The 27,662-nt window shown below is 37.7% G+C and overlaps 1 protein-coding gene across 2 annotated transcripts in view; it reads left to right on the top strand.

Annotated features, from left to right (window-relative positions):
- LRCH1 (leucine rich repeats and calponin homology domain containing 1) overlaps window positions 1-27,662 on the top strand; it is a 208,425-nt gene that overhangs the window by 155,835 nt on the left and 24,928 nt on the right. For both annotated transcript variants that reach the window (XM_023187294.1, XM_023187295.3), the window contains exons 12-16: window positions 3,521-3,610; window positions 3,720-3,756; window positions 10,264-10,317; window positions 11,010-11,082; window positions 21,921-22,030. In XM_023187294.1, coding sequence (XP_023043062.1) covers window positions 3,521-3,610; window positions 3,720-3,756; window positions 10,264-10,317; window positions 11,010-11,082; window positions 21,921-22,030 — 364 coding nt within the window. The remainder of the gene's footprint in view (window positions 1-3,520; window positions 3,611-3,719; window positions 3,757-10,263; window positions 10,318-11,009; window positions 11,083-21,920; window positions 22,031-27,662) is intronic.

Raw genomic sequence — 27,662 nt, 5'->3', positions numbered from 1 at the left:
AGGTTTCGTGTGTAAATAATGCATACTAATGTATTGAGTACATTATCTACATTCCTAAAATACCTACGCAAATAATTTTGGCCCAGTCCAGCTACTAACAAAGAAAAGTCATGTTTGTTGCCTGTTTTCCCAAGATGCAAAAGTAAAAGAGTCAAACTTCTGGAGAGAGTAAGATCAATTTTCCCTTTCACCACCCTTTATTGAGTTCATTCACCCCTCATGAAATTCATATGGGAATTTTTGGTATAATTCTTAGAAAACAAAAATATGGTAAAAATACATATTTTATATTGCTTAAAGTTTAAACCCCTGATTTATGAAAAATATAAGGAAAACGTTTTCCAAAAAGGAAAGAATTGGTATATCAAGTAGTAGTATATTTATCTGGGGTAGTGCCAAATATATGTTAACTGAAGAATATATTTCTAAAGATTTGGGATACAGGATAATTTTTAAATCTGAATTTGCCTTGATCAATAATAGGTACCACATGCAGTGAATATGGGGATAATATTTTTCTATTTCTTAACTAATGGTAATGGAATTCCCATGGACAAAATATTTTTCAGCTAAACAATAGCAGGTTTCATTTATCGGTAATAACTTCATGATCTCTAGAGAACGAGAGGACTTGGTAAACTGATGTGGTCTTACAATACGATGAACATGGGAATCACACTGCAGCAATCCCAGCTGGGTTCTGCAAATTTATGAAAAGGGTGGTTAGTGTATCCCAGAATGCTAATGAGGATATACCACCTATGATTTCTGGCCCTGAAAGAATAGTGGCGGATCAGTTTAGTACAACTGGCAATCCTTTGCAATTGATTTGAAAAGCATTTCAATTCTGCAGACATTGATTGAGTGCTTGGAGTATGGGAAGATCTGCAGTGTGTACCTTGGGGGATGCAAAAATGGACAAGACACAGCTCTTGCCTTCTGAGAATTTAGACTAGAATAGATAGAGATTGCCTTGAGCAGTTATTTATAAGTGTAAGTGGGCCAGGTGCGGTGGCTCATGCCTGTGATCCTGTCACTTTGGAAGGCCAAGACGGGCAGAACACTTCAGGCCAGGAGTTCGAGACTAGCCTGGCCAACATTGTGAAACCCTGTCTGTACTAATAATACAGAAATTAGCTGGGCATAGTGGCGCGCACCTGTAATCCCACCACACTCCAGCCTGGGTGACAGAGTGAAACTGTGTCTCAAAACTAATAATAATAATAAAACAAACAAATAAATAAATAACTGTAATTGATTCAAGTGCTTCAAGTGGAGGTAAAAAATGATAGACTTGAGCAAGTGCCCAGCCTCAGGTAAACGGGAGATGCGTGGACGGGTCTTCCTGAAGGATAGGATCATGGCCTGGACCTTTAATGACTGCCAATTTCGAGAAAAAGAGAAATTCTGGATTGAATGAAAAGCTTAGGTAAAGGCTCTGGATGCTGTTAAGGAGCTGAGATTTTATTTTATATTTAGAGGGAGGCAATGATGGTGTTTAAACGTGATTATTCATGTTAATTCTCCCTAATATTTGGCTCATGGCATAGGCACCTAATCAAGGTATGTTCAAAGAGCTGAATTCTACATCCTGAGCCAGGGCAGTTAGTGAAAGGATGTGTGTTTATGTGTATGCATTCATGTGTATGGTTGTTCATACGTGTAAGTACATGTAGGCATGTGTATGTGTGTATGTATTCATTATAATGAATCAGGAAGTAGGGTGGCTTGTGGAAAGAACAGACTTTGAATTAGCTAGAAACTTTTTAAACATAGCTGCAGCATCAGTTAACTTGGGTAAGTTATATGACTTCTCTGCATCCCATTTCTTCATGTATAAGATGGGGTGACAAGTACCTACCTTTTAGGGTTATGAGGATTTGAAATAATACATAAACTGCTGGTGGAGAAGTAAATTGGCAAAACCATTCCAGAAGTAACTCAGTATGTAACCAAGTCTAGAAACCTATATAAAACTTTGGAGTGAATTCTAAGAACTTATCCTAGGAGACAAGAAGACATGAACAATTTGGGGTAGAGAATGAAGGATAGGTATTTTTAATAGCAAATATTTGGAGCAAGAAATTATCTAACAATTTGGGGATACTTTATTGTTATCCCCCCAAAAGCGGGATATCTTTATCATTGATAAGATGGAATGTGATATGGCCAATATAATGTTTTTTAAAGTTTTTAGTGATATCATAGAAGGCTTTTATACTTCTAAAGAAGTGTATAACTTTTTTAAAGTATGTAAAAACACACAATGTTTGATCCCAATTATATAGATAGAATTAGGTACCAGTTGTGCAGGAAATTTAGAAAAACTGGAAGGAAATATATTAAGATGGATTTTAAGAAGGAAATAAGATGGAAGGAAATATTTAAGATAGTGGAAGAAAACAGTCCCAACTAACCTTCCAAATGATATTTGATTCGCATCTTTATGGAACACTATTTTAAAATATTATGTTGTAAAATTTTGTATGAATTTCATTGTCTTTCTAAAATAATCCACTACTTTGGCTGCTTTAGATCATTGTTATGCATCCTGAAATAATTTTTATAATATGACATCTACTTTTATAATATTTCTGTGAGCCAGTATAATAGTCATGAAGAGCCCTGGTTTTGTTTCTGATATAGAGAGGACACTTCAACATGTCATTTATTTCTAACTGCTTTGGGACTGAATATTAGTAATAAAAAAGTTTACGTACACATTGTATTTTTTCTTTTATCTCACATTTCATAGATCCAGGAATTTTTTCTCTTTTAGTGAAGCCATTGATTATAGGATTACATTTTAAAAGTTTACCTTTTAAGTGTCAGAAAATTTAGTTGGCTATTGCTGTTCTCTTTATCTTGGCTTCTTCTCTTAAGGCCTTCTGATTGTTAGTTCGACAGCATTTTCACAGGCCTCTATAATATAAACGCACCCCTGTTTAAAATGACTTTATAACTTTTATATAACTTACAGAAATTCCTGGCTTTATAGGTCTTTAAGAAAAAAAAAAAAAAACTTCATCTCTTAAAATAGCAGAAATTTAGAAACTATATGAGACTATTTCAGAAGTAAAAATGCATATCAAATTGCTTGTGATTTTTTTAAGTGAGAGATACAATGTATATCTCCCTATTAAAACCAAATGCCAATGGTACATACACTATAATGTAATACTCTCAGCAACCTGACTTGCTTCTGTAAATTCATAAAGTTCTAAAATAAAATTGAGTATATGCTGTACTACCTCTGAAAATTTTGATTTTATTAGAAATTACTATTATGTTACAAACAAGTTGGATTGTATTACCAGTAGCAGGTGGAATATTATATTTTGGCATATGGTGGGAAAATATCACGCACTTTGAAATTTCCATCGTAGACTTTTCCTCACTTAATCCTAAAGATAAACATAACTTTTTAGTAAATTAAAAATTTGAACTGAATAAGACCAATAGAATTTATTAAAAATAAAAGTTTAATAAATTTACTAATATCTTTTTTCCTGCTGTTTAGATTGAGCACAGATATTACAGAGAGAAGTGTTTTAAACCTATATCCTATGGGATCAGCAGAAGCCTTAGAATTACAAGATTCTGCACTGAAGTATGCTTACCTTTTATAACAAATTATATTTTCTCTTTTTATAATACATTGACATTTTTATGCTTTAAATTTCACTTTATATATATTTTTTCTTTCCTTGTTCCCACAGTGGTCAAATACAGCTGGAAACATCTCCGGTGTGTGAGGTAAGGCTGCTGGTGGATTCACCAGAACTCTGTGCAATATTTTGCCGTGGAATACCGGCCACCACATTATGTAAAGATTTGTCAGGGAGTGAAACATCTTTATTAAAGAGGCCAATATTCAGATTTGTTCGGGACACATTTTTCAACTTGTTTGTACGTTTGCCTCTTTAGTTCTGCTTTTCTACTATACCTCACCCTCTGTTAAAGATGAGAGTTGACTATTTCTATTAGATTCCGTAGATTTTTTTTTACCTCAGATCATCTTGCTGAGTCAAGCGATGGCAACTAAAGTACATAGGGAATCTGCCTGTGTGTGGGAACCTGGAGGAGGACCATTCAATGTAGATTTTAGAGCCAAGAAAAAATCTGGGAATTGGCCAGATGGAAATTAGCTGGAAAACACCTGAAAGACAAGAATAAATGATTTGGGAATGTCGAGGAGGATTAAAAGAATATCATAAAGAGAAGCTGCTGGGGATATTTGAAGACAGGTTAAGGATGGGTTCGGTAGAGTTACATGGAGTAAAATGTGGGTGGCTGTAAAGAAAGCAGTTTTGACATAAAACTAGAGATGAGCTTAGAATGTCTCAAATGTCTTAGAATGTCTCAAAACCCCAGTCAGAGAGAGATAAGTTTGAGCTGGCGATCTGGGAGTGAAACATAGGTTACAACCCATTTCCTGAATGGATTTAGGATGGCTAATTTAGGTACCAAGATTGTGTACCAACAGTTGATGCCCCGCTGAGGTGTTTGCACATGTACTATAGTAAAATAGTCCCACACTCTTAACTTTGTCTGTGTGTTAAAGAAATAAGGAAAAAGAAAGTGTCACTATAAAAGGAAGAGCCATGTTGCTAGAGAGTGTGGTTTCATTGTTAAGCGCAGTGACTTGGAATTATATTAGGTGTCAGTCCCATCTCAAAGACTGGCTGTGGAGAACTTAATTAACCTCTCTCAACATTCATTACTGTAACTGGGATCATAATACCTATTGTAAAGATCGAATTAGGAATTTTGATTCAGAAAATGTCACCTGATACAGAGTACCTAAATGTTAGCTATTAGCTTGCTTCTCTATTATTGTTATTGGTGTGGTCTTTAAACAGAATTACTGTACCACTTCTTCCCTGGGTAGAGGCGTCATTGAATTACCCGTAGTGGGACATTGGAAGTCTTTTATTTGCAGTCTCCCCTGAACCCATTTCATCGAGTTCTTCCTTTGAGGTTGATTTTGGTTCTGTGCAGACTTAACCTCTTTTTTAGCTTCTTATCTGGAAATAATTTTTTAAATTAAATTTTATTTTTTTGTAGAGATAAGATCTCGCTTTGTTGCCCAGGTTAGTCTCAAACTGCTGGTTTCAAGCAATCTTTCCTCCTCAACCTCTCAAAGTGCTGGGATTACAGGTGTGAGCCATCTGTAATCAAGTGAAAATAATTTTAAACTTATTAAAGATAGTAACAAAATTTTGCAATGTTCTACAAAAGCTTGCAAAAATAATCTTGTAAAATTAGATTTACTATTAACATTTTATCACATTTGTTATATTTGTTCTCTCTCTCTCCCTTTCTCTATACACACAGTTGTTTTTCTGAAACACACACGATTCTTTTTCTGAAAGTAAGTTTCATATATCGTAGTGCTTTATCCCTAATCATTTTAGTGTGTATTTTCTATGAATATGGATTTTTATCTTACACAATTTCAGTTATCATCTTCATAAATTCATGTTGATAACATATTTTCATCTAATCTATCATCCATCCTCCAAATTTGTCAGTTGATCTAATGATGCTCTTCAGAGCATTTTTTTCCTTTCAGTGTAAGATCCAATCTAGTTGCAGGTACTACATTTTATTGTCAAGTATCTATAACCTTCTTTTATCTGGAACATTTCCATGACCTTTCTTTGATTTTTTATGACCTTGAAATTTTGAGGAACACAAACCTCCTCCTTTTTAATATAATGTTCCTCATTTTGTGTCTGTCTAATATTTCCTCATGATTAGTTTGAACTTCTGCATTCTGATTTAGAGTACGGCACAGGTGATGTTGTGACCATCTCAGGGCATCACATTTGGTGCCACACTATGTCCATCTGTCCGTCTTTGGTGATGTTAATTTGATCACCCAATCAAGATATGACTCCATTTCTCCACTGTGTAATTGCTGTTTTATTTTTTCATTGCAGCTAACAAGCAGTCTGTGATGAGATAGTTCAAGACCATCTTAGCATCCAGCTGCAGACCCACTTTTGACTCTAGTAAAATAGATGGCCACCTGTTTACGTGATTTCAGGAGCACAAGAAAGACACAAAACTTCTAGAATAAAGATATATCCCGTACATTTTTAATACACAATTGGATGGTCATTCCAATAATTTTGTCTTCTAAAATGTATAATTCCTGACTTTTTTTTAAAAAAGGAAGTATTGCTACATGCCAGACTGTGTGCTTTGTATATTACATAAGTTACCGTTATTTCATTTCTTCAACAAATATTTGTCAATTGCCTCCCGTGTCTCAAGCACCACTCTGGACACTGAGAAAGTAGCATTAAAGACACAGGGCTCCTACACTTACAAGTTTACATTCTAGGTAAGGTATAAGTGAAAAGTGGGAGTTATCACACCTGAGTGGCGATGCAGGATTTGAAGCTCAAGATCAAGTGACTGGCCAGGTCACTTACATGTAAAAGGCTTGGCCCTGCTTTCCTACTGTAGTATATTGTCTCTTCATGCTGTAGACTAGTGGCAACACTAAGTCTTGTCATGCTTACAGACCTTAGAGGTGCCTGATTGCATCAAACCTTTTCTTCAGAGCAGATCTTGGCAGAAGAAGAGCAGCCATGATACTTATGTGTGCATGAGCAATGCTTCCAATAATGTGAATGGGTATGGAAGGAATAAGGGATGGGTGTATACTAAATATAGACTGAGCCCAGTTCATAGTTTTGTCTAGGTCTAGTTTTCATCCCATCTTCTTTTAAATTTATTGCTTTTTTTTTTTTTGAGACAGAGTCTCGTTCTTGTTGCCCAGGTTGAATGCAGTGGCACAATCTCAGCTCGCTGCAACCTCCACTTACCAGGTTCAAGCAATTCTCCTGCCTCAGCCTCCTGAGTAGCTGGGATTACAGGTGCCTGCCACCATGCGCGGCTAATTTTTGTACTTTTAGTAGAGACAGAGTTTTGCCATGTTGGCCAGGCTGGTCTCAAACTCCTGACCTCAGGTGATCCACCTGCCTCAGCCTCCCAAAGTGCTGGGATTACCGGCATGAGCCACCGCACCTAGTCTCATCCCATCTTTTAATCTAATACCAATACATGCACAGATTTACTAACTACCCAGTTCCAATGGTTATTAGAAATTGCTACTGATATTAAACATTTTGGTGTTTTGGGAAGGAATGTTTAAATGTCACATTTCCTTAATATCAGCCCAAGACTGTTTTATGTAGAGCTTCCTCCCATTTTCCCATCAGCAAAGGTGAACTATATCTTTGCAGTCAGTTCTGGATTTTCAGAATGGATTTCTACTTATTGATCTCCTCTTTATTTCTCCTGTTGTTTGTCTTTCTCATTGCATAGCACAAACACTTAGCATTCTCACTCGAAGTGGGACCCAGCTGTACCTGGAACTCAGTGAGTAGTTAGTGAGGATTCCTGGAAGGGAGGGAAGAAGAAAGAGAAAGAGATAGGAAATTAAATGATAAGGATTAGGCTTTGGTAAGCAAAATTGCAGTGTACTGCTTATTTGATGTACCGATCTCTGGGTCTTAACTGATAGCTGCAAACACTCCATTGTTTAGGTAAGGTGTATATTATGTTCCTCTAAATTCATTTCCTTGTGCTTGTCTAACTTGAAAATCATCTGACACTTTTCCACATGCTCATAAAACTTCATGGGTTTTTCCTGAAGTTTAACCATGCTTGCTACCATTATATTATGTAGAAAAGCCTAATACTCTCCTAAAGTAGGAAACTTGACTTCCAAGTCATGTATCAATCATTCGGTCAGTTGGGCCAGCCCAGCTTTCCCTCTAATGATGAGTCTGTTTGTTCCATCAGCCAAGGCCATTAAGCCCATAGGTGTTGAGCTACAGCTCTGCATAGGCTCTGTGCTCAGTGCTGTGAGGGCCTCCCAGCCAGCTACTGCACCCTTGCCTCCAGAGTGAATTTTCTGCTCTAATTGGGCAGATTGTATTACTCCTGTGTACTCACAGAATGTACCAGGTCCAAGCTTCCTTAGCACCTTTATTTTAGCATGCTACTTAAAATGTCTTTGAACTTTCACTCTCATAGTTTTAAAAACGCATATATACCTGTGTCCATGATTTCAGGAGTTCCTTGAGGACAGAAAACCTCAAAAAAAAAAAAAAAAAAAAAGATGCTTTTATTCTATCTCCAACTTACAATGTTTTGTGTTATTTTAACATAAGGGTTTTTTTTTTTTCTTTTTTGGTTGAAGGAGGAGTATTTGGCATAAGGAATTCTCAATCCTTGTTTTCCTTCTGTAGGGCAATTATCTGTCCTTGGGAGACACATCTCTATGATTTTAAAAAGGGAGGGGGAATAGCTGGCTCTGATGGAAAAAGGAAGTCACAAGGAAAAGAAAAGAGAGTGGTGAATTCACAGGGCCAGTGATAAGGATTATGTAGAGCTAAAATATGATCTTTACTTATGATTTGGTTATTTTTATATTCTTTCTTCTGTCTCATTCAAGCAGAAAGTAGCATCTTTCAGCATAGCCTTATATTAATTCGCCAGTATTTGTTGAGTGCCTGTGCTAGATTCGGCCTTGTTTTTGTGTAAAGGACTGGAAGATGAAGGCTGTGAAGTTGCCCTCACTTTAATTAATTTTTTTAAATTGTGGGAGTAAGAAGATTTAGATGTTGAAAAATTTACAGAAGGAATAAGATGGTCTGCAGTCCTGAGGTTGTTTTAGGTGCTCAGGGACCCTGGGGAAGGGGTAGAGTTTAAGGAGAGGAAAGTAAACTTAGACTTTGGGCATTTTGGTGTTTGGCTCTGTAGCCAGGAGGCTATGTTGAGCAAGACAACGTGGCTATGGGGAATCAGCTCTGTGTGAGCCACACGGAAAGGGGAGGCCGGGATTATGAAGCGGTTTGTAATTGGTGGCACATCACGTGATCTGACTTTAAACATACTTTAGGTGACTGTCCACATCAAGTTTGGGTGGCACTGGCATCCATGCAGGAAGAATTGCAAATTGCATGGCTCATACATAAATAATATCGAACGGGGAAGGGTCTGGGAGATGACAGGACAAACTAGAGGAAAGAATTGCTTATAGAAAGAATCAAACCTGAAATTACTTGTTAGCAGCTCTAACAATGCCATTTAATTGAATAGGGACATTAGTGACATTTTATTCTAAAAATACGGTTTCCTCTTGGATTTGTGTCAAAGGTGGGAAGGTTTGTAAATAGCACTCCTCAACAATGAATAGGAACAGGCATCTTAAATGTACAATAATTTGGTGGCATATATGAAGGTGTTTATATAAGCTAACACCCAATTTTTTATCAGGGAGGATCAGGGGGTTCTTGACTACCTTATAAAGAAGGCAGATCTGGGTAAGAAACTAGAGTGCGTCCCTCGTGGGCCACTTGTTTCTATGTGTCCCTCATGCTGGTTTTACAAGATTTTGCTCTCAGCCACTGTTCCTCAACTTCAGCACTGTCTCTCTGGACCATCTGGTCACCTTGTGAACTCAGGCACCCCATATATAATAATGACTTTGAAACCTGTAGCTCATGCCGCAAGCTCCCCCCTGTACCCCAGTAGTCAGATTTTATCTCCATGCCCCACAAATTTCTCTTTCTCTACATAGCTAAACTGATAACTATCAACTTCTTAAACTGCTCCTGTGTTCTCCGTGGTATTCAGTGATGCTACCATCTACCCAGTCATTCCTGCTGGAAATTAGGATGTCATCTTGACTTTTCTCCACGACCAGTTATAAATCCTGCACATTTTATGACAGAAAAAAATTTATAATTTTTTCTCTTAACCAGTAGTTGCCAAAGTAATCTGATGTTGAACTGACAACATGAGATTTGCCCAGTTAATTTGGGGTCCAGACGTATATTTATTGAATGCTCCCAATGTGATTCTGCATATTTAGGAAGTACTACCTTGAGCCATTTCTAAAAACCATAATTAAAATGAGGATGGGAACCAGCAGGCAGCTTGGTCACCTAGCAAGGTAAGCTGACATCCACAGATATTTTGGAGTGAACTCCTTGCTCTGGGAAATTCTTTATCTTAGTTTGTATAATACTTTAGACGTATTTTTCTATGAATGCAGCTGCATGTTTTCAGAACATATGAGTATGGTCTACCTAGCTACTGAGCACACTAACTAATTCGACAGATATACATTGTGTACCCATGGACTGGGGACATGATGGCAGTAAGAAAGATGCAGTTCTTGCCTCAACAGTCTCACAGTCTAATGGAACATACCATGCTTTTTTCTTCTTCTTTAAGGTGCAAAGTGATCTAACATTACAGAGTAATGGGAGCCAGTATTCTCCAAATGAGGTGGGTTTCTTGAAGATTCATGGAAGGTGAGGTGTTTTTTGATGGCTGGATTGGAACATCTTTTACAGAAATATATAATCGAAGACTTGTGATTAATTAATTGAGTCTTTGGGGGAATCTGTGTAACTCTCATTGGCTATCATAGCTTTATCTGGTCCTATTCATAATTAAGTATTTATTTTTATGAGATATATTTTTAAAAACCAAATGTGGGAACATCTTTACAAGAAAACAGAATGAAAATCACTTAAATAGGCAACATTTAGAATGTCTTGTTCTCCATAAATGATTCAATGTGTGATTCAGTATTACTGAGTTCAGTATTATCTGTTTCCTCATCAGATGTGCCCTCTTTTGAATATAAGGGGATATATGTGTGTGTGTGTGCATGCACCCACGCATACACCTGTGCAAGAGGATTGCCAGTGTCATAATTGTAAAATGTTCTTAAAATGGGCAAAACAAATTGAGTGGATCACTCTAAACAACATTCTGTTGATTATGCCACTTAACATCTGTACAAGGTGATTTATTTTTTTTAAGCCAGGACTTCATCACACAGCAGCAAATGTGAAAAGGGAGTTAGTTTTGTTACGATCCTTGAACATAGAAAACCATACGTAGTTCTTCTTCTGTTTTATTCTTTCGTTCTTTTATTTTTTTCCTAATTTCCTTTCCTTCCAATACCACAGATTAGAGAGAACTCTCCTGCAGTCTGTCCTACCACAAACAACACAGCTCCATTTGGCCTGAAGCCTCGATCAGGTAAATGAAAACCTCAGCCCATTCTTACACTAAATAACTCATTGCTTTCTCTTGAGCCTTTTAAGTGTATACATTATCAATGTGCACATCCTTGTCAGTTCTGCTGAGCTGAAATGCTGGCATCTACAGCTAGGGGAGGCCAGAGTTTGTAGCTTTGTTTTCAGTGAATCAGCTAAGTCTGTGTTGTCAGTAGTGGATAACCTATCTTCGTTTGAATCAGAGCAAAGAAAAAAAAGGCCTGGGAGCATGTAAGCGGGACGAAATACTCTATTGATTTTTTTTTACCTAAGGAAGATAAAATAGCTGCCCTTTGGCCCCAGTGGTTCCTGGTGCTCAGCTGAGTTAAGGGGCAGCCTGCCTCTGGAAAAGTGACTCCTTTCTGAGACATCCTCATTTGCTTTCTGAGTCTGGTAGGTTCTGTGTGTTTACTCACATAACAGAGTGGTCATTTCAAGGCTTGCATGAGTGGTCAGGAGTTACTTTTTAAAAAGTCTTTTGAGAAAGCATTCTGCTTGTATTACCAATTTTATTTTAGTTTGTTATTAGTTTATTCACAAAAGTAAATTATAGCAATGTACAAAATAATGGTTGCTTTTGAAAAGAAAGCACTCTATAGAAAAATTAGATTCTTCTGATTTCTCCATTTATTTGAAGTTCTGTTGCTAATCTTCCTTCTTTTAGGTCTTTCTTTGTTTTAATATTTTTGACTCTTTGGTATTTAGTCTACACTTATTACTCATGCTTTTAAGCAAGTGCTAATAAAGAATTCAGACAGCTCTTAAAGCTGGTAGAGAACTCAGATGTTCTTGAATTCTCCAGCAAAGCATTTTGACAACAGTAGAGGTTATACATGTGTATATTTTGCAAAAAGGCACCCATAGGAAAAACAAAGATGATTCTTTAATAAAGGAAATGTTTTTTATTCTTGGGGCAGGTTGATTGATGGGTGACAATTGACCAGGTGTAATGGTTTCCTGGCAGTTTGAATGGGCCGTAGGAAAAAAAGCCATTTGAGAAAGTGCTTGACTGTGACAAGGGTTAGTGAGTGTTTTATGGAGAGCCAAATTTTACATGAAATAAAACTCAAATGGCTGGTCTTCTCATGTTTGGAACTAAGCAAATGTGATCAGTTCTGGGCTGAGGCCCTTGGCTGGGTTTTCATTTCCATGGTCTCAGGTGTGTCCTGGGAGGAATGGAGGTGAGTCCAGGCACACCGCATCTGTGCCTTCAGTGACGACCCGCCAGGAGACTTACTTTACGCACTGAGGACCTCATGTTGAGCTGCAGACTGTCTCCTAATCCTCACAGTCAGTTTTACACAATTTAAAAGTATGGTATAATTGAGCGAATCAAAGTTGAATGGATCTTCAAAGAATAATATTCTGTTGAATATATAACTTGCAATTGTAGAATTATTTTGGTGACTTTTTTATATAGAGTCCAAACTGAACTTATTACAGTTAGGGTGTACATTGTACTGGGGCTGTTAAACCATTTCACATTCTTTGTAGCAGTGAAAAATAAATGGAGCTTTTATTTTGAATAGCAGAAAACAAAGTTAATTTCCTCTTCAAGCTTCCAGCCTTTCTATAATGCTGACTAACCAATGTGGAAATTGTTGTTGTTGTTGAAAGCTCTATGGAGTTTGGTTGCTGTAAATAATGCTATTTATCTTCAGGATCATCAAGTGACATGTTGGAACTTTATAAAAGTTGTATTATGTATGGAGATTTTTTTCATTTGATTTAATAATTTTAAAATATTATAGTATATATGCTTAAATGTATTTTTCACATTTTCTGGAAAGTAATATATACAGTAGTCTTAACTGGAAAGCATATAGTTTTAAAAGATAGAAACCATTCTTGATCGAGTAGCTTTAGAATGCTTAAAGCCAATTGATTTTTATTTTGAAAGTATGTGGATTTATGTGATTTCTGTGTTATAAATAAAAACAGACTGCTTAAATTAGCAAGTTGAAATAAGAACTTAGAGTAGGCTGACAGTTTCTTTCATTTCTTTCTGGGTTTTCCTCCCAAACGAAGACAACTGCACCTACCCAAATATTTATGTCTAGAACTATATCCCTTTATTTTACTGACCCTGCCTTATGATTGAATAAAAAATAATATAGATATTTCCTAAATATGAAATTGCCATATGGATGTTTAGTGCAAAAATAAGAGTTGTTATCATTTCATAAGTGACCAACTCAGAAGTTCTTGAAATTGATTGATCTCTGTTGGTTAATTGGATTTGTTGTTAAATAGACTGTACTAGTCTCCAACGTTTTTTGTCTTTTGTTTTTTAACTGAGCAATATTGAAAACAATATTGAGAGGTATGTCCAGGATTGAGAAAAGAATTAGCTAGATTCAGCTATCTATAAAGCATGCCAATAGACCTACAGATGTCTTTAAAAAGAAAGTTGACATTGCTTGGCAGAGAAAAAATCACTAATGGTAAATGACGATTCTATAATAGTTCTATTTCTAAATAATAGATATATTTACACATATTAAGTGTTATTCTATGTCACCAATATTTTTGTGTGTGAATTGCATTTTGTTAGTTTTTTAGAAAGTCTTTGAGAAAGGTATCTGGCAGGTCTTTTGCCTTTTTATCTACCTAACCTTTGGGTACTCTTTCTTTCCTCTGACCTGATTCATTAGTACTCTAAGTCTGTGGGCTTGCAGAACTGTTAAGATTAACAATATGAACTGCATGCAAAGTGTATGATTGATGGGTACTAACACTCAGTTTTTATCATTCTTTTTATTCCATGCACCATCTTTCATTCTCCTATATTGTGCATTTGAAATTAAACCCCATATAAATGAAATCCACTCTTCATTTCCATGCAAACCCTATGCCATTTGTGAAATGCTGCTGCCCCTTTGGTTTTTCCTGGTCCTTGTGCAACTGTACGCGGACTGGCTCTCTGGCTCCCCTGCAGACCCAGCCCTCATTCTTCCTCCTATCTCCTTCAACACACTTACACAGGCACAGACATGGGACAGCTCTAGCTACAGTGTTCCATCTGAAGGAGACAGTGACAATGGTAGGTGGCTTTGTACCTATTCTCCAATGCTCTCATTAATAAGCCAATGCGTATACTGAACATGCATCTCTGTGCAGCTGAAGATAGAGTATATTCACCTGCATGCTTGGTACGAAAAATAATGTATAAGCCTGGAAAGTAAAGTCCAGAAAAGTGCATGTGGATTGTTCTCTAGCAGTTTGTCAAACTCCAGTTTAGTTAACTTGACTATTCTGGATTTGGGGAAGGCATTATAATACTTTCTTCTCTACCCTTTTCTGCTTGGGTTTTTTGGTTTGTTTGCTTGTTTACAAAGATTTGGGGTTTGCACATTTGGATTTATCTTTGCTTGTTCCTGCATCTGAACTAAATGGTTTTAGAGTTTGATATTTTATTATTTATGCTTACCGTGTAATCTAAGGTAATTAAAATGTAGCATGGCTGATCCTAGAGTATTACATTGAAAAATAATGTTAATGTGGAGAAATTTCTAAAAATGAAGATAAATCATTTGCCTTCTTTTTTTCCAAATTTTTGGCATGTTTTGACTTTTGATACCTTCTTGAGTATAAGTTCATCTTTTTGACATTCAAGGATAGTAACTTGGCCTGAGAATCAAATGTGTAGATAAAAAATTGAGGATACTCAGCTAGTATTCATGTGGATATCTTTTAATTTTAAATCTTATGTAGCCTAAGAGATTATAATAAAATATAATTATTTAGATCTACATGCCACGTATATCTTCATCTCCATTCTAGTCTAATTTCATTCTAGTTTTTGAAATCTTCAAATTTTAAACATTTTACTTCAGAATACAGTGATTGCAGTCCATTTAAATGAAACAGAGAATGTGATTTATAGGGAAGAGTAGTGAGGTACAGGGTATAGCCACAATGCAGATACAATGGGAAGATGCGTTTTCTGATAATATTTCTCTTTTCATCTAAGTATGTTATATGTAATACCTAGAAATATATATATATATATATATATATTTAAGACACTTGCTGTGATTTCTGGTTAAAATTCAACCAAAAATGCTTCTACAATTTCCTTATGGAGAAGGACAATGTATACTTTGGCAGAGTAGTTATAAAAGGAATTTAATATTTCATAGATTTCTAAATTTTTAAACTGAAAATAAATAGGATTAAAAAACAAGAGTTATGAAACAAATGGCCCTCCTTATACTATCCGGTTTTAAAGTTTGGAAGTTGAAGAGGGCTAAATGGAAACTTTCTTGATAAACTTTTTCTTTACTTAAGTTTTTTTTCTAATGGAGGGGAGGCATTTTTGTTTGTCAGAAAGTATAGCTATTTATGGGCCTAATGTTGTTTAAAGGAAATAAAGCCTAGAATGAAAGATTTATGTGTGGTTTGGTATTTCCTTAGGAATGATATCTGAAACCAAAGGACTTTTTTTTTTTTTAAAGCTGGGAAACAATTAGACTTCTTATGTAGCAGTAGAATTACTGTCTTTATAGATGAACAGGCTAAAACCAGAAAGGTGAGGTGAGCTGCCTGGGTCACACTGTGGGGTTGAGGTGGAGGTGAAGCCGCACCAGGGTTCCTAACTCTGGAATCATCTCTGTTGCATCTATATTCAGGCTGCCTTCATTTGATTAAAAATCCTTAAATTTCCATAGAAAATAGTCATTGTGGAAATCTTTCTAAAAATAAAATAACCTTGTAATAGTTATTAAATTATTTTTTCTATGAGTAAAAATTCCAGGAATTCACATGCAGCTGTTACGCTGTACCGCAATAATAATAAAGCCATCGTTTTCAATACTCATGGTTCAGTCAGTCGTGTCAGATGTTTGAAGATTGTCATTTTTTCGTATTTGCAGTTTGTCTCTATTATGCCCTGGGCAACAGAAAATTTTCTGTACAGCAATAGTCTTTACAAACATTTGTTTAGCTTCCCAGATCTGACTTTTACGTTTATCTTCATTCTCTTTGTTCTTAACTTTGACCTGTGATTGGAATACATTTTCTAATGCTTTTTTTTTTTTTTTTTTTTTTTTTTTTTTAGTTAAAGAAGCTGCACTGTATGTTCACAAGTCTATGAGCTAATGTTGGGAAAGGAACACAGACTATTTTTTATGTTGTTCTTACTGGTTCCTCTTAAGCAGAAGGTCCTACTCAGGGGCCTCTCTTGGCATTTCAAAGCTGATTACATCAGTTTTGTTTCCTCATATTTTCTCCATTATTCAATATTGGCTGCTATCTTTGTAAATAACCTTTATAAATAAACATCATCTTATTACCAGCTCAACCTAACATGATGTAACTTGACTTTTATTTATACTTTTTAGTTATTCTTTTTGGTAAAGTTATCCTTTTTTTTACCTTGCTCACTGTCTTGCTTTATATAAAATTATCCTTTTATTTAAATTCTTTCAAATATTTTATTCCCATTCTATCTCATTTTAAATTCCCCATTTCTCTAAAACTTATTCTTCAAACAGATTTTTTAAAATTGGCAACCTGGGTATAGAAGGTCCTTGGGAGTTTGAGTTCTCAAAGTCCTCAAAGTTCTGCCCCATGAGGTGGATGAAGGAGGATGGGGAAGTTTGTCTGTAGGGTTGTCCGGGACCCCCTGGAGCTGGATGGGACAGCTGTAACCTTTGTTTTTAACCTGATGGTTTAACTTCTGCTTTTCCCCGCTCTGTGTCCTCTTACTGAATCTTTCCTCTTCACTTCACTTTGAAGTTAAAAACCATTTCTATCTTCTTTGGGGTAATTTTTGCTCTTTCATTTGCAGTGAATTTGTAGGTGCTACTTTATACTTATTGAAAATTAATCTTTAAGTTATCACCAGAGAATGGATGAATGGACCAGTTTACATTAGTCTCTGAAGTAACCATGTATCTTGTACCACTTTGCAGATATTTTCCTTAATTTTTTACAGTAATCTTGCACTATAGGTATTATTTTTCCCTTTAGAAAGATGAAGAAACTGAGGATGGAAAAGGCTTTTAGTGGCTCTCAACTATGGTTTTATATTAGAATCACCTGAGTGTTTTGTAAAACTATAGCCACTTAGGCCCCATAGTCAGAAATGCTAATTTATTTGGTGTAGCATTGAGTCTAAGCACTGGTCATTTGTTTTACTTCTTATGTGATGTTATGTGGTGTTCAAGTAAGGTTGAAAGTCACTGGGTCAAGTAAATTGTCTAAGACCATAGAGAAGAAATGTGAGCATTCTGAGGACACAGAATGTGTCCGGTTCAATTTTAGGCACCAGAAGGGAATGAATGAATCAGCTAGTGAGAATTCTGATTCACAGTAGCCTGCATCTAAAGCTCGTGATATTTTTTCAAAGCCAAGATATTGCTGCCTTTGAGTTTGTCTATCTTAAACATCATGTCCGGTTCAGGTTCTTAACTTCCAAGGAGAAGTTGAGACTTAAATTTTAAAACCTCATGTTTCCACAGAGAAGGAATCTCCTCTCATTGAGCTAAATTTAGGTATAAGTATTTCTTATATGAAGAGTGCATTTCCTGCAATAATTAAATGAGAAAGTGCATTTGGGCAATTTTTAGAGCACAGGGCTTTCTTTGTTTGCTTAACTCAAAGATGTTCTCACAACAAGTACGTAAGTGGTTTCTTGTACACATCCTTAAATATCTGCTGAGTGCCTATTATGTGCTACGCACGATGCTCATCACTATGGATGCAGCTCTGAAAGAGACAGCCAAAATCTCTCTGCTTTCGTGTAACGTTTATTTCAGAGTCTAATGCATTCAGACCTGGAAGCTAAGTTTAGGTGATTATTCATAAGAGGAAAAACTCAGGTGACTGATTATCAGGATAGAATAATCTTTGCAAGGACACTCTCCAAATAGACTGAGCTTTAAATGAGGGAGTGTTTGAAACACTTGTTTCATTTACTCATTCAACAAACTCATTCTGCCCCACTCACTGCTTTGTGGGGCAGGAGTAGAGGGTACAAGTTGGAAACAGACATAAACGTTTACAGATCCATAATGGAGCGAAATATCACTCTATTGTAAGACGGAAAATGGTGAGTGCTATGGGAGAGACACAGATAAAATAATTTTATATGCTCACAGAAGACAGAGATTACTCCCAGCTCAGAGATGAGGATGGAGAAAAGAATGAAGGAAAAGGCAGAAAATAATGGGAAGATCTGTGGAATCTGACCTATATCTGTGAGGATGAATTTGATATTCTACATAAGCATTTCATTATACCCTGCAGATTCCATGCTTAATCTCTTCTGCTAAATAAATTACATATATGTGCAAATCTTTTCTGTTCTTTAAATGTTATTTATGCTGGATGCAGTGGCTCATGCCTGACTTCCCAGGACTTTGGGAGGCTGAGGCAGGTGGGTCACTTGAGGTCAGGAGTTCAAGACCAGCCTGGTCAACATGGTGAAACCCTGTCTCTACTAAAAATACAAAATGTAGCCAGGCGTGGTAGCGGGCACCTGTAATACCAGCTATTTGGGGAGCTGAGGCAGGAGAATCACTTGAACCTGTGAGGTAGAGTTTGCAGTGAGCCGAGATCATGCCACTGCACTCCAGCCTGGGTGACAGAGTGAGACTCCATCTCAAAACAAAATAAAAATAAATGTTATTTATACAACATACAGTAAATTAAACTATAGGCTTAATTTAAGCAGAACTTATTTTTTTCCTTCATCTTAATTGCCTACCTTGGCCAGGTGCCGTGGCTCACACCTGTAATCCCAGCACTTTGGGAGTCTGAGGCAGTAGGTCACTTGAGTCCAGGAGTTCCAGACCAGCCTGGGCAACATGGCAAAACTCCACCTCTCCTAAAAATACAAAACTTAGCCAGGCATGGTGGTGCAGGCCTGTGGTCCCAGCTACTCAGGAGACTGAGATGGGAGAATCACGTGAGCCAGGTGGTTGAGGTTGCAGTGAGCTGAGATCGTACCACTGCACTCCAGCCTGGGCAACTGAGTGAGACTGTGTCCCTCCACCCGCCCTCCCACCCCCCAAAACCAGTCACCACCTCTTCATCTCTTTCAACACACTCATAACACACACTCACTCTGCTCTCTCACCCATCTTTTTTCTTATTTACCCTTCAGCAGTCACAGGAGCATTTGACTTGAAAAGATTCACTCACAGTGGGGGCTGCTTCTTAACATTGTCTCATGGCCTCAAGTTAAACTTTTATTCCTCTGGATTAAGTAAGGGAGCTCTTGAAATTTAGTGATACGAAATTAAGGAAAAGCAGAATAATTCTTTTGTAGATCAGTTTCCTAAAGCCTGGACCCAGACTGGTCACTGGATTTATTATTTAAATAGGACTTGAAAGAAAAGAAAAAAATGTAGGTAATTTAATCAGAGGTACTTTAATGGTTCCAGTAAAGCTATTCTGTTGTAACAAACCCAGCAAAATAAGCAAGCACTTTTGTACTTGGTAGATTTATTATGAGCCTAAAGAGATTGCCTTAAGCTCTCTTATATGTCATAGTAATGAATACATTTAGAAAACTAATAGCGATCTAGTCATTATTTCTGATAATTTTGTGTGTATTTGAAGTGTTCATTTTAAAAAAATACAGTTGAATTGGTTTTTAAAACACTTTTGATTGCTTGACATTCATAGAGCAAATGCCCACACATGCATGTTACATTTTTAAGATACAAAGGAATGCAAAATTTAAAAATGATGCCAGGAAAGTAAAACCCAGACACCATCTCGTTATCCTGGTATCTTACATAGGGCTCTAATAAGGCAATGTGGTGTTGAACAAAAGCTCATGGTTCATTTCACTTCCTGATAGTTTCATATTCAGATTGAAATCTGCCAATAAAAACATATTGAAAATATTATTAGATAAGATTACCCCCTAGAAAAAAGGCAAAGGAAAATAACAGCTCCAAAGAAAACATTTGATTTGTTTAAACGGTGTTGAGGCGCCCCTTGCTGGCATATATATGTATTATCCAACTCTATCTGCATTTCTTGACCTTTTCTTGGTAAATTTGGTGGTGCAAATTAGTTCTAGATTTTACATTTTTGTATATTTCTGTTTTGGTTTTGCTTGAAATGGTGTAAAATGTGATGCATTCTCCAGTTTCTTCCATGCATCCTAATTTGTCAGAGTTTTCCTCAGTTCCTTTTCTCTGTGAACTTGTCATCTTTCCCTGCCTGGTCACTCTGTCCTTTTACTGACCTTGGCTTTACTTTTTAGACAATTGGTTCTACGTCCTGTGAGGTTTGGGTTTTGTGGGACTTGGTGACAGTCCTCCTGTGACTGCCTTTGGTGTCCTTCGCCTGTGATTTCCCTCAGTGGCTTCCAGCAGAGGCCCCAGGCCACAAGCTGACTCCTCTCTGAGATTCCAGAAGGCGACAGGCCTTGTGTACCTTAAATCATCCTCTTTCTCCATTAACTCTAAGTCAACGATTTAAGATATGTCAACTTTCTCGTCTTCCATAGAGCATCAGAATGCGAATTCAAGTATCTTAGAACTAATTTAGAAAGAAAATACTGAGATGTGAGAAAGAGAATGCATGTTCAAAGGCATAAATGGAAATTAAAATATTGTAGTTAGACGAGCACAGGACTTTTGATTACACTGAGTGGACTCAAGTCTTTGTATCCAAAGTATTCAATTTGTAAATCATATTTCATTTCTAGGAATCTGAAATATTGAAGTAGTTTCTAAAGTGGTCCATAGGAAATGTATGTCAGGGTAGAATAAAAATTACGCGTTCTTTCTTATTCAGCATCGTTTAAATGATCATGATTGAAACTTCTGCAATTGCAGTACGCCATGCAGCCTTCTATGTGGTATGGATTTCTAACATTGGCGTTCTCTGCCCAGAATTTTCTAAGAGACTTTCCCTCCCTACCTCAATCTGAAAGTCTATGGGATGGGGGAACCAAGGCTCTGAACAGCTCTTTCTTCCGTCTTATGTGCAAGGATAAAAATCTCTAGGAAGAAAAAAATTCAAGTTTAAATCTGCCCTGGGCTTTGGATCATTAAAAAATTAATTAAAACTCTTGCTGTAGTCATTCTCCAATACATAGAACATGATTTACCTTCTTGATCGGTCTCTACAAGATGTTTTCCTACAGAGGGAAGGGCGTGTATTTCCTCAGCTCATTTCAGAGGGAGCATCGCTGTTACTGTTCCTGGAGTTCGTAACTTCAAGAACCTGAAGCCAACGATGAGCTCTTCAGCTACTTCTAATCTTGACAGGCTTCCTAAAAGGAGTCCTTCCTCGTCTCCAAAGAGCTGACTTTTTAGATAGTCTGTCAGTGACAGTCTAGAAGGCAGAATTTTTCCACTGCACCCTCAAATATGTAATCATCACTTAGTTCTTAACTCAGGCTTATGAAAAACTTGATGCCAACAAAAACATTAACTTGTGCTTTTTAAAATACATACAACAATTTTAGAGCCTTATTTGAAATAAATTATCTGAATTTAATGAAAGGATTGAGTGTAAATAAAAACTTAGAATGAAAATGGTGGGAAGGTGTGTGAAGTAGGACATCTGTCAGACCAGTGACTTGAAATGGTCCCAATGATCCAGACCTTGCCCTGGGTTCAGTTTATTATCACGGAAAAATACAGCTTGTTAGTCCACTCAACCTAGTATAATTTAAAATGTAGTCTCTTTTAAAATACTTGAGCCAGGCTTTTCTTGTGGATTTGGAATTCCTTTGTTTCTTTGAGTAGTAAATGAATTATTTTGGATAAATTAAAATACTGTTTGATTTTAATATGAATAGCCCTATGTGACAAGGCACTACATGAAGGCATTTTTCCCTTTCTATTATAGTGTTTCTAAGACCTCAGAGAAATTTGGAATCTATAGACCCACAGTTTACAATCCGGAGGAAAATGGAGCAGATGAGAGAAGAGAAAGAGCTGGTGGAACAGCTTCGTGAGGTACCCAAGAAATGTTATGTAACTAAAGGAGAATTTTCAGAATTTAAGCAACATTCTATATTTTTAAGAAATAGACTTTGAAACTTTGCAAGCAGTCCTAATTTCAAATCTAGCCACGTCATTTACTGACTGCTGGATGTCGAGCAAGCCACTTCACCATGCTGAGTCTGTTTCTTTATGTACTAAAAAAACGGTTTGGCCAGGCACATTGTCTCATGCCTGTAATCGCAGAACTTTGGGAGGTAGAGGTAGGCTAATCACTTAAGTCCAGGAATTTGAGACCAGTATGGGCAACATGGTGAACCCCATCTCTACTAAAAATACAAAAATTAGCTGGGCGTGGTGGTGTATGCCTGTAATCCCAGCTACTCAGGAAGCTGAGGTGAGAGGATCTGTTGAGCCCAGAAATGGGAGGCTGCAGTGATTTATGATTGTACCACTTCAGTTCAGCCTGGGTGACAACAGTGAGACCTTGTCCCTTAGAGAAAAAAAACATGGTTCCAATTGACCTTAGTGGAGTTTTGTGAGGAATATATGAGATAGTAGTAAATAAAAAATAATACATACATATAAATGCTGACACTATTTCAATTCAGGCGTAGTCTAATGCCCTGTCATTTATTCACTTAATAATATTAAATTATTTTTCATTTTTTACTTTTATTTATTTGTGTATTTTTTTGAGACAAAGTCTCACTCTGTCACCCAGGCTGGAGTGCAGTCGCATGATCTCGGCTCCTGCAACCTGTGATTTCTGGGCTCAAGCAATCCTCCCACCTCAGCCTCCTGAGTAATTGAGATTACAGGTGTGCACCACCACACTCAGCTAATTTTTTGTATTTTTAGTAGAAAAGTGTCGGGATTACAGGCATAAGCCACCGCACCCAGCCCAAGTTTTAATTTTTAAGAGACAGGGCCTCTCTCTGTTGCCCAGACTAGAGTGCAGTGGTATGGTCATAGCTCACTGCAGCCTTGAACTTTTGGGCTGAAGTGATCCTCTAGCCTCAGCCTCCCAAGTAGCTTGGCATAAATTATAGGCACATGCCACTGTGCCCGGCAATATTACATTAATTTAAAAACATTTGTAGTTATCCTCACTTTGCACCCCAAACCAACCAGAGATTTTAACTCAGTTATCTAATAGTCAAATCATTTGAGTTTCTACCAAAGGGGAAGTCTTGTGCTGACTGGGTGTCACTGAAGCTTAAACTTGGAGATGGCGGGGACCATGGCTGTCTTATTCCTTGTCATATTTCTTAGTTCCCAGTGGGCACTCTGTAGGTATTTGTCTACCTGCATGGTCTTTTTGTCAGGTTAGGAAGATCATACCTAAATATATGGAAGGCTAAATAACGGTATAGGAGTCAATCACCAAGGAAGAAAACATTGGTATTACCTATTAAAGACAGCACACTATGAATTGCTGCATGAGTTTTTAATGTTCAAAAAGAAGTGTCATAACTATGAACTAAAAGAGTCTAAGAAAGCTTCTTGACTAATAGTAGAACAACCATTCAATGCTGCAATCCCGTGACTGGATATATACCCAGAGAAAAATAAATTGTTCTACCAAAAAGACACCTGCACTCATATGTCCATCACAGCACTATTCACAGAAACAAAGACGTGGGATCAACTCAGGCTCCCATCAACAGTGGATTGGATAAAGAAAATGTGGTCCATATACACCATGCAATACTACACAGCCATAAAAAAGAACGAAATCATGTCCTTTGCAGCAACATGAATGCAACTGGAGGCCACTATCCTAAGCAAATTAATACAGAAACGGAAAACCAAATACCACGTTCTCATTTATAAGGGAGAGTTAAACACTGGGTATCCACGGACACAAAGATGGAAACAATAAACTCTAGGAATTCCAAAAGGGGAGAGACAGGGGGTGAGGGTTGAAAAACTACCTATTGGGTACTATGTTCACTGCTTAGGTGACAGGATTATTAGAAGCCTAAACCTCAATATCACACAATACACCCATGTAACAGACCTGCACATGTACCCCTGAATCTAAAATAAATTTTTTCAAAAAAGAAAGAAAGATTCTTGGAGGAGGTAGATTCGATGTTAAATCTTCTTTCATTAGCAAAATATGTATTGACTGTCACTCTCTACCAGGCTGTATTCTAGGTGATGGATGTAGGAGAGAACAAAAAGGTGGCTCCTGTTCTAAAGCTTATAATCTATTGGGGAGAGATAGTAAATAAGACGGAAACAAATAAATACACAGTTTCAGAGAGCGGTGAGTTCTACAAATGAGCAGTGAGCCCTAGAAACAAAATTCAGATTAAATTAAATTAGGATAGGTCAGCCTCTTTGTTAGAGCAGATGATACTTTTTATATGGTTTAGCAAAGAGTCAGGAGGAAGTAATTTTAAAAAGAAAACAAAAAAACTCTTACCACCACTTTAAGCCACTGTGGTGATTCAGCAAACACAAAGGGAAAGTCAAAGCTCTTTCATTTGCCGGGACCATCTGGATGTAACGTAAACTGGGAAGGTGAACTTTATAAAATCTATGCAAATAAGATTGGAAGCTGAGATATGCCCCATAGGGAGTGATATCTTACAGTTTTATCTTAAGCATGGGTCATAGTGATCATTTATGGCTTAATTTAGTGATATAAAATTAGAGCCTGAAAGAGTACCTAAAAACATTGTCCACACACAGGACACTTCTGAAAGAAATTTATATAACACTATTACATGCACTGTTTTCAAGTTTTCATTTATTAAAATCACCAAATCAAGTCATCGTTTCATAGGCTGTTATCCAGAACAGTGGGAACACTTGGACACAGGAAGGGGAACATCACACACTGGGGCCTGTCGTGGGGTGGGAGGAGTGGGTAGGGATAGCATTAGGAGATATACCTAATGTAAATGACGAGTTAATGGGTGCAGCACACCAACATGGCACATGTATACATATGTAACAAACCTGCAGGTTGTGCACATGTACCCTACAACTTAAAGTATAATAAAAAAAAAAAGAGGAGTTTTTGTTACAGAAGTCCTAGTTAAGGTCTGAAAATTGATTTGTCTCCTTCTGCTTCGAAGAGGATGGAGTAGGCATACTTTTCCCTATTTTTCCCACTAAGTACACCTGAAACCCCTAGACATAAATGAAACAAACATAAGAACATTCTGGAAGGTAAAGAGAAGACAGACTGATCAGGGTCCTTGAGACTTGAGGGACGCCATAGTGGTGAGCTCTAGGGGACTTTCTTTTTGCCTCATGTATCCAGACTTGGAGCTGAAGTCGCTGAGAACCCAGAAACAGTAATGGGCACAGACTTTAGAAAAACAACAATAAAAGCCGACTTTCTCTAACCAAATAACCAGGAAAGGGACAGCCCAGCAAGACATAAAAGTTTTAGACCATAAATGTGCTGCTGCAGCTGAACACCACAGGAAATACTGTGGTACCCCCATCACCCACACCAGCAAGGGCTGAGTCAAGTGAGATTTCTCCCCTTGCTGGGGTGGTGTCAGAGAAGACCAAGCCAGGAGCCAAAAATTTCATCCCCACTGGTCAGTAAGGAAGCTCATCTGCTCCCAGAGTTGCAGTGGAGACCACATGGAAATCCTGGATTCCCACATCCACATCCACTCAGCAGTAAGGAGGCACCTTCCCCTACCCCTACTCCCTGGCCAGTTGACACCCAGTGGGAAACCCAGATGCCTACATTCACCTGGCAGTAACAAGGTGGCAGCAGCCACCTTCCCCTGCTAGAGCAATATCAAAAAAAAAAAAAAAAAAAAACAACTAAAACATTTAAATAGGATCCAGAGTCTCATAATACAAAAATACCCAGGTTTCCATTGCAAATCCCTCATCATTCCAAGGACGAGGAAGATCTCAAACTGTAGCAAAAAAAGACAATCTACAGCTGACATCACTAACACAGCAGAGATGTTAGAATTATTTGACAGATATTTTTAAACTAGCCATGATGAAAATGCTTCAGTGAACAACGATGCACATGGTCAAAGGAAAGGAAAAGACTACCCCAGCAGAGAACTAGAAAATCTCCGCAAATACATAGAAGACATAAAGAAAAACCAAATGGAAATTGAGAGCTAAAAAATACATTATTGAAAATAAAAAGCCCAGTGGATGAACTCCACAGCAGAATGGAGATGATAAAGGAAAGAACTGGAATGAAACTGGAAGAGAGAACAATAGAAATCATCTAATCTGAACAACAGAGAGAAAACAGATTGAAAAATCAGTGGACAGAGAGCCTCGGGACCTGTGGAAGTGTAATAAATGATGAATTGATGAGTGCTGACGAGTTGATGGGTGCAGCACACCAACATGGCACAAGTATACATATGTAACAAACCTGCACGTTATGCACATGTACCCTAGAACTTAAAGTATAATAAAAATAAATAAATAAATGATCCAGCATTCATGTCATGGGAGGCCCAGAAGGAAAGGAGAATGGGATCAAGGTAGAAGAGGAACTTCGGGGTGGGAAGGAAGGGGATGTGTCTATAATTTTTTTTCTTTTTTTGAGTCAGAGTCTTCCTTTATCATCCAGGCTGGAGTGCAGTGGCGCAGTCTCGGCTCACTGCAACCTCTGCCTCCTGGGTTCAAGCGATTCTCCTGCCTCAGCCTCCTGAGTAGCTAGGAGGATGTGTCAGTAAAAGGGCAACATGAGGGATCCTTGTGCTGGTGGGAATGTTTGTGCATCTTGACTTTGTCAATGTCAATATTTTGGTTATTTTGAAAGTTGTTACCATTGAAGGAAATTGGGCAAAGGGTACATGGAACCTCTCTGTATTAGTTGTTACAATTGCATATGAATCTAGAATTATCTCAAAAACCAAAAGTTAAATTTTTTAAAAGAAGAACAAAAACTGATTTATCAATTAAAAATAGTCTAAGAGAAAAGAAAAGCGTTTCTTTCTTTCTTTTTTTTTGTTTTTGAGACAGGATCTCACTCTGTCAACCAGGTTGGAGTGCCAAGGCATGCTCTTGGCTCACTGCAGCCTCCACCTCCTGGACTCAACACATCCTCCCGCCTCAGTCCCCCAAGTAGCTGGGACCACAGGTGCACGTAACCCCGCCCTCCCTGCTAATTTTTTGTATTTTTGGTAGAGACAGGGTCTCGCCGTGCTGCCCAGGCTGGTCTCAGACTCCTGAGCTCAGGGATCCGCCCACCTCGGCCTCTCAAAGTGTTGGGGTTACAGGCGTGAGCCAACACGCCTTGCCCAAGAGAAAAGCATTTTTTTTTTTCTGTTGTCCAGGCTGGAGTGCAGTGGCGTGATCTCATCTCACTGCAACCTCCGCCTCTGGGTTCAAGTGATTCTCCTGCCTCAGCCTCCCAAGTAGCTGTGATTACAGGCACCTGCCACCATGCCCAGCTAATTTTTGTGTTTTTAGTAGAGAGAGGGTTTCACCATGTTGGCCAGGCTGGCCTTGAACTCCTGACCTCAGGTGATCTGCCCTCCCAAAGTGCTGGGATTACAGGCACTTTGGCCACTGGGCCTGTAATCCCTGCATGGGGCAGAAGAGGGATTAAGAAATGTTTTTCTCTGGTCAGGCGCAGTGGCTGGCCAGAGAAAAACATTTCTTAATCCCTCTTCTGCCCCATGCAGGGATT

Source organism: Piliocolobus tephrosceles, chromosome X, assembly GCF_002776525.5.
Source record: "Piliocolobus tephrosceles isolate RC106 chromosome X, ASM277652v3, whole genome shotgun sequence".
In the NCBI taxonomy this organism is placed as follows: domain Eukaryota; kingdom Metazoa; phylum Chordata; class Mammalia; order Primates; family Cercopithecidae; genus Piliocolobus; species Piliocolobus tephrosceles.
Note: the sequence above shows the minus strand (reverse complement) of the source record. Positions and strands in the feature narration are given on the sequence as shown.